We start from the raw sequence: 7,372 nt of genomic DNA, 5'->3' as shown, positions 1-7,372 counted from the left end.
AAGAAACTGTCCAATTGCTTGTCTGCGAACAGACCTTGTTCCGTGCCTGCAACCACTTAGTTGAATCCCACCAACAGATGAATACTTTCACATACCTGTCAACTGCCCTGGAAAAACCAGGACATCTTTTTTTTTCTCTGTGAGAACATGGCAGCCATTTAGGGCACATTGCTCTCATGTGATTTGGGGCCAAGATTTCACTCAGATAAAAAAGCATTTTTCCGGGTCCTTGATCTCACATGGGTCACATGATTCATGTGGGATTTTAGACCCAGAAGATGGTGTCCCACGTTTGGGCTGCAGAGCGTTGGAACATAAGCTTTCAGCCTTCACTATTATGTGCATATTATGACAGGAATGAGGAACCTTTTTCAGACCAAAAGACACATTTGTTCCTGAGGAGCCTTCCTGGGTTGCCTGCCAGTGGTAGGTGGGACTAGAGGCAAAATTGGGCAGAGGAACAGATGAAACTCTTTTCATTGTACGGCAAGCAGCGCTCCAGCCACAAAGTGCCAGTCTTCTCTCTCTCTCTCTCTCTCTCTCTCTCTCTCTCTCTCTCTCTCTCTCTCTCTCTCTCCACACACTTCCATCCACCATCCAGGTAAGAAAGAGTCTTTGCCAGAGCTCAAAGACAGAACCCTGCCGGAGTCAGTGAGGGCTGTGGCCTGGGGAGACTCTGAAGGGCTGGCATTTGTTCCCTGGACCTGCAGTTATTCACCCCCGCATGGGGGGAGGTCCATAGCTCAACAGAAGGCCCCGTGCTTTGCACAATACTGCACAACAAAGCAGAAATAGGAGTTCTAGAAGTGTGTGAGGGAAATAATGTTTAAAAAACAACTGGAATGGAGAAAATATTTGGACAACAGGTATCTCATACAGGTCATAGATAAATTCATCTGAGCTACCTTATCAAGTGGTGTTGAGATACACCAGCCCATCCAAAGGCAGTGGTGGGAGAAGATTGTAGGAGAAGGTTCTAGTTCTATTGATCGGCTGACAGGTTCTGTAGCAGTTGGAGGCTTCTGGGAAGAGAGAGAAGGAATTGCAGTTGGGCCCCACCAGACCAGACCATGAAGGATGCCACTGACCCAAAGCTTCATAAGGAGGAGAACAATTGTTTTACACCCTCTCTGTTCCTGCACAATCGTTGCTGCACAAGTACTTAGTGAGCTGAGTCACTTGGTAAGCCCTGTTGTGTTTCCTTAAAAGGAAGAACATACTTTACTCTTTGTATAGGACAAACATATACTTTACTGTATAAAGAACATTAAGGGGAATTGTAGTCAGGGGGTGGAGGGAAGAGGCACTGGATACCAGCATGCGTGGGGATAGCTGGCTAGTAGAGACTACTTCAGTTCTTCTCTGGTCTTCATAAAACCCAAGCCAGAAAAGAGCTCAGAGGGTTTTAATGCTCATCTCATATTTAACGCAAGCAGAGTGAGTCACCGAGGTTCATATTCCAAGGCAAGGGATTAAGGAGCTCAGCAACATCTCTATGCAAACCTGTTGACAGGAGTTCCTTTAGCTCCTCTGTAACCAGTGTGGGTATTATTTCCAGCAATCTGCAGCAACCCCAATGCAATATTCTTACATAAGGTATAAATTTGGCCTAAAATCCTGAGTAGACTTGCACTCCACAACCAAGGGAGAAGATGATTTTGCAATGTTTCTAAATGATTAGCTTTTTTGTGATCATAATATCACTGTATAACCGGATTTAACAAAAGGGAATTTTATATCATTTTGCTTCTAAAAGATTTGCTCAGCGCAAACACATTTTTTTTAAAATAAAAGAGCATATGTACATATGAACATAATTTTCATTTTCATTTCAGAACCTTTTCTTGCCGTAGCAAGAGTATTAAGACTGGCTGTTTCCATTTAAACAGGCCCTTGGTGGGAAATGGCAATGATGCACAGGAGCCTGAAGAGGTCACTAGCTTGCTACTGGGGGAACTTTTCTAGGTTATGCTTTTTCTTAGGACTCTGCATTGTATTGTCTACTATTATTTGGAAACAAAGCAAGGAGAAATGCAAATGTCCCAAATGGGAAAAATCTGGATTAAAGGTAGGTAACAAAGAGTTGTCGGTAGGATTTCCCCATGAGGTTATTTTGCACTTTACACAACATTTATGCGATGATGCATCTCCAGAGTTGGTGAGGAAACAGCCCTGAACAGCTTGGGCTGGATACTTATGGAAGCACCTTTCCCCGTATATTCTTGACTGAGAATTGAGATTTCTTGAAAGTATATTCAGTGCTCCATCAGTGGAAGTGGTGCATTATGTGGAGATGGGTAAGAAAGTATTTCCCAAGGTGACACCTGGTTATGGAACTCTGTGGACTCCTCCCCTCTTCCTGAGCGCTTGTCCTCAGCTGATATGCTAGGTTCACTGTGATATTATTGATTATCAAAGTCCTTGCATGCCGCACATACTGGTTACCCGACAGTCTATTCCTTCCCAAGTCCTTGGACAATAAGCTAAGCCCTGTGGAAAGCTAATAGCTGTGTCTGCAATGTGTGTGTGCATCAAATTACGGGGTGCAATACCAGCTCTTCTGCATGGGCATCTATGGATTCAGCCCATTGTTCAGAATTCATTTCTATATTTTATTATAGTGCCACCAGAGTGCATGGAGCTTTGTAATTTGCAAGAGAACATAACCCTGCCTTCAGGGGTTTAAAATCTAAAATGCAAGATGGGGTAAAGCAGATGAAGGAATGCTGCATATTGGGCTGATAGTAGTTGCAGAATTTCTGAGGAATGGGATATGCCATCTTGTAGGGTATAGAATTCGGCATAATTATATAAGGTAGGAATCACACAGTGATGGAGTTATGAGAAATGAAGCCTCACAGCTACTGTTGTTATATTTAAGGAAAAAGATAGAAAGGAGACAGTCAACTCAGAAAATATTATATTGAAGAAGAATCCATATTTCAATGTAATGGAAAGTGCTACAGGTCTCTTACCTATTCAGTATAAATATCTCTTGGGATCACCTCCTTCAGTAAAGAGTAAGTAACAATGAGGAAAATTGAAACCTTAATGGTTTGTGGAGGGAAATAATGTAAAAATAAACAACTCACCCACCATCTGCCTGGTAAGCCATCTAAATAAATGATTTGCCTCATTATGATTTTCCTCGAGATCATTTTCTATGTCAATTTTTAACAAAGGCATTTTAGAACAGCTGTTAGCCCTGAACACACTGTATATCAGGGGTGGCTAACCAGCGGTTCTCCAGATGTTGTTAGACTCCAGCTCCCTTCAACCCCAGCCAGTGGTCAGGGGTCTAAATGGCCAACAGGCCTTTAAGACATAGCTTGTGGTTACTGAAGTATATCCTAGCAAAGTCAGCAGAAATAAGCCAATCACGCCCATGACCTGCCACACTGAGTTTTCACCCCAGAACACCACCTGTTTGCTTTGGAAAGAGCTAACCATGAGACAGGCGTGTGTTAATTGGTCAGGAGAGGATGAAACGCAGGATCTTGGCATGCATCTTATGGGCAGGAGGGCTAGCCTTGCACAGTTGCCAGAAGGCTGAGCCGTGAAGGAGTCTCTGCCATGAACTCACAGGCATAGATCCAAGGTCACTACTGCAGCCCCAACTACACCCCTAGGATCAGCTTTTGGGGGAGGGGCAGTGGGAACGAAGACAGCCAGGAAAGGAGTGTTGCACAAGCAGAGTTGAACCCACGCTGCTGTAGATCGAGCTTACACTCTCACCCCCATATTCAGTGCTTTTTTTCATATTTTTTTTAGAAAAAGAGGTGCTGGAACTCACCGTGAAGGCCTCCCTTGTTCTCTTAGAAAGGCAATTGTGCCCACCTAAGAGGTGCCGGAACTGAGTTCCAGCTGAAAAAACCCCCCTGCCCATATTGCAGATGGGGAGCTGACATGAATAATAATAACACCACAAGATTGTTGTAAGGGATATTCAAATAACGCGCCCGGTGCTTTGAACATACAAAATGCTGTATAAATGCTCAATATTCTCATCGTCTTTACCTGTTCTAGGATTCTTGACCATTGGAATCTCTTCTTTCCACAAAAAGAAGGAACACCTTCTGCTGCAGACAATTGATTCCATTTTCAGTCACTGCCACGAAGGAGAATTAAATCGGATCACCGTAGTTATATACCTTGCCAATAACGATTCTAAGTTGAACGAGGAAAACGTCAAGGAGATGAAGGCTCAGTTTAGTGCGCATGTGAAAGCAGGAAGGCTGCTTGTCATACAAAGTTCTCTAGGCAGTTACCCTCCCGTGCACAATCTGAAAGTAGATCTCTGGGGCAAAAACATCAAATATAAATCTAAACAGAATGTAGATTATGCTTATTTAGTTAACTTTTGTGCCAATCTCTCTCAGTATTATTTGATGCTAGAGGATGACACTGCCTGTGCCACTGGTTTTGTATCCATTATACAAAGCTATGTAAGGAAGATGGAAAAATCCTGGACCACAATAGCATTTTCAAAGCTAGGCTACATAGGGAAGCTCTATCATAGCTCTGATCTCACCAAACTAGCTCGGTTTCTCTTGATGTTTTATGATGTTATTCCCGCGGACTGGCTCATGACATATTTTCTTAAAACCAAAATGCAAGGACAAATTATTTCGTATTTGCCTTCTCTCTTCCAGCACGTAGGGAGAATTTCTTCATTTCACGAGTTGGAAATAGAACACAGAGATCCAGAGTTTTCTGAAGACCCTAAAAGGTTGGGCAATGACCCCCCTGCTTCCTGTTTCACAAACATGCTGATATATAGAAATTACAAACCGGCCAATGTGTGCCCCCCTGGAAGGGGTTTCTTTTGGGGTATGAATGTGACAGCAGAAAGCTACTTCACCATTGTTTTTGACAACCCAATTATTCCCCAGAAGATTCAGATTTCCACAGGGTCAGCTGAAAACAACACAGACATTCTTCATAATGGTTTTGTAGAAAAGGGCTGGCTCAAAGTCCACTTAAATGAACATCAAACATGCCTATCCTTCGAACGAATTGGGGATTTTAAGTCTGGATTTTTTGAAATGGAAGATCAGACTAATAGAAGTGGCATTGAATGCCTTCGAATAAAAGCTGCAGCTCCACAAAAGCACTGGCTGAGGATAAGGAGAATTAGTATTTGGGTGAAGAAGAGTTAATTTCACATTCTATTATGTAGTGTTCACCACTGCAGAAAGGTATAATGAATCTTGTTAGCGATGATTACATAAAATCAACATTTCACCTTCTGTAATGGATGGCCCCTTTGTTTCTCTTTAAAATAAAATAAAAACAAAATGGTTGAATAGAAAGCAAAAAGCAACACCTTACATAATAAATCAACGTTTTCCCCACCAAGCACTTATGTCTGCGAGTGCTTTTTTACATACGAGGCTTCTTTGTGAAATTCCTTGTCTGTGATGTACGCGCATCATATAAATTATCCAAAGACAAGAAACTGGACCATATATGATTAAAGGACTTTTATAAGATCAGTTTCACTGAAGCCCTGAATTAAAAATGTATGGGAAATTCTCAGGATTTGCTTTTGCTTTTTAATAACTATAGTGGCAGTTCTGAACGTGCAATACTGGCAAAGACTAAGGCTGCCTTCATAGTGCAGCAGAGTGTGGAACATGTGACTCTACAGGTGTTGGACTACAACTCCCAGCATCCCTCACTACTGCCCCTGCTGACTGGGGCCTGACGGAGTTGGAGTCCTACACCCCTGCAATACACACTTATCTCTGATAAAGTCTCACAGAACTCAATTGGCCTTACTTCTGATTAGACATGGGCAGGATTGCACTTGTATTCCCTGAAGAAGGCTGCAGTGAAATTATGATTTCAGGGGTGGTGTTTTTGTTTTGTTTTTTGCTACAGATCTCTGTCTTAACCCTTCTCTAATAGCATACTATTGGGGTTCCATAATTTCTGTGTGCAGGTTTTGTTTGTGAAGAGCAAGCAGGAAATCCCTACACACAGAGCAAAACTATGTGATCTGCAGCCACCCTCCAAGCTCCAGTGGTGCAGAGCGGAAGGTCAGAACGTTAAGAACCGCACTGGTCCATCTTGTCTAGTTTTCAGTTCCCAGCAACAACCAGCCACATGTTTCTGTGTCAATCACAACTGGTGCCATGGCTAGGTCCAAACTATGAGGCTGAGATCCAGAGCCCCTGTAATCTGCCCCACCACCTCAAACAACCCCAGAGAGGCAGCAGCAGTAGTAACAATGGCAGAAGTTTGTGTGCTCAGAACCGAAGGAGAAAAAAACCCATGCCCCTCAATACCAGAATAAAGTTCTAACTGGAAGTCCACAGCTGTCTTGGTGTGCAGGAAAGTCCTTGGAGGCAGAGTCAGAAAGATAAACCAGTTCACCCTCAAGGACCAGTGTTTTTCTGGTGCCCCATTCCTCCTCACCCTCTCCCTCTCAAAATCCCCCCCCCAGGTTTTCTCCCCACAATAAATAAATCCTACCGGTTTGGCTCAGTGCCTTAGTGACTCTGGTCTGCATGGAACTCAGGGCTTCCTTCTGTGGCTTTGGAAGGGGGTCAGTTACATCACCGTCGCAATGGTGGTACCAAGCTAGAGAACAGCAGCCATAGCCGGGAAGACCCCTTGCTCAGAATGCTCTCAATTGTAGCATCCCCTCTGAGCATGGTACCCAGCCATGCTCATAACTGTGTGGGTGAGCATGTAATATGCAGAAACCACAGAATGAAAGATGCCTTGTACTCAACCTTAGTTTCCCCATTCTCCAATTTTGGATTTTCCTCTTAACATACACTCTCATTCCCCCCCCCCACTATGAGCCACTAGAGGGCAGCAAGTCTACATCGGTTGCCTTTCCCCAATTGACCTCTTCCCCCCACCCTTTTACTGTAAGAGCTGCAACCTGGAATAACTTTTTTTCAAAGTTGTCAAAAATGGGGGGTGGAGGATGAATTATACTCGACATGCTTGGCAGAACAAAATTGTTCACGCTCAAGAGTGTCATATTTAGGATGATAACATGCCAGACAAATCCCCGATAGGATATTTATTAGCAGCCCTAGGAAGAATATTAGAGGAACTAACCTAACAGCCTGGTACAAAAGGGATTGGCAGATACCCTAGTGGAGACAACTTGCAGATAAACCAAGAATATGTAGGGGGTGCAGGGGGGGAACCACAGAGATCCATTTGTGTGAGATTGATGGAGTTTTATTTCTAATATAAATATTTCAGAGAACAAAAAGGGAGCCCCTCTTTTTTAAAATTCAGCTCTTGACTACTCTGAATTTGTTGGAAAGACTTTTGCAAGGTCTGCACATGGATACCTCTTAGTTTCTTCTGTTTTATGGGTTATGTACTGCTGTTCTCTTTTTTTATG

General features: G+C 43.2%; 1 protein-coding gene across 1 annotated transcript; it reads left to right on the top strand.

The window, feature by feature from the left end:
* The first annotated feature begins 2,285 nt into the window (after positions 1–2,285).
* LOC117053670 (alpha-1,3-mannosyl-glycoprotein 4-beta-N-acetylglucosaminyltransferase C-like) lies at positions 2,286–5,362 on the top strand. The gene is made up of 3 exons (XM_033162096.1): positions 2,286–2,297; positions 2,882–3,020; positions 4,027–5,362. The coding sequence occupies exons 1-3, from the start codon at positions 2,286–2,288 to the stop codon at positions 5,157–5,159; spliced, it is 1,284 nt and encodes a 427-aa protein (XP_033017987.1). The 3' UTR covers positions 5,160–5,362.
* The last annotated feature ends 2,010 nt before the right edge of the window (positions 5,363–7,372 follow it).

The sequence above is a fragment of the Lacerta agilis genome, chromosome 1 (genome assembly GCF_009819535.1).
Source record: "Lacerta agilis isolate rLacAgi1 chromosome 1, rLacAgi1.pri, whole genome shotgun sequence".
NCBI classification, from domain to species: Eukaryota; Metazoa; Chordata; class Lepidosauria; order Squamata; family Lacertidae; genus Lacerta; species Lacerta agilis.
Note: the sequence above shows the minus strand (reverse complement) of the source record. Positions and strands in the feature narration are given on the sequence as shown.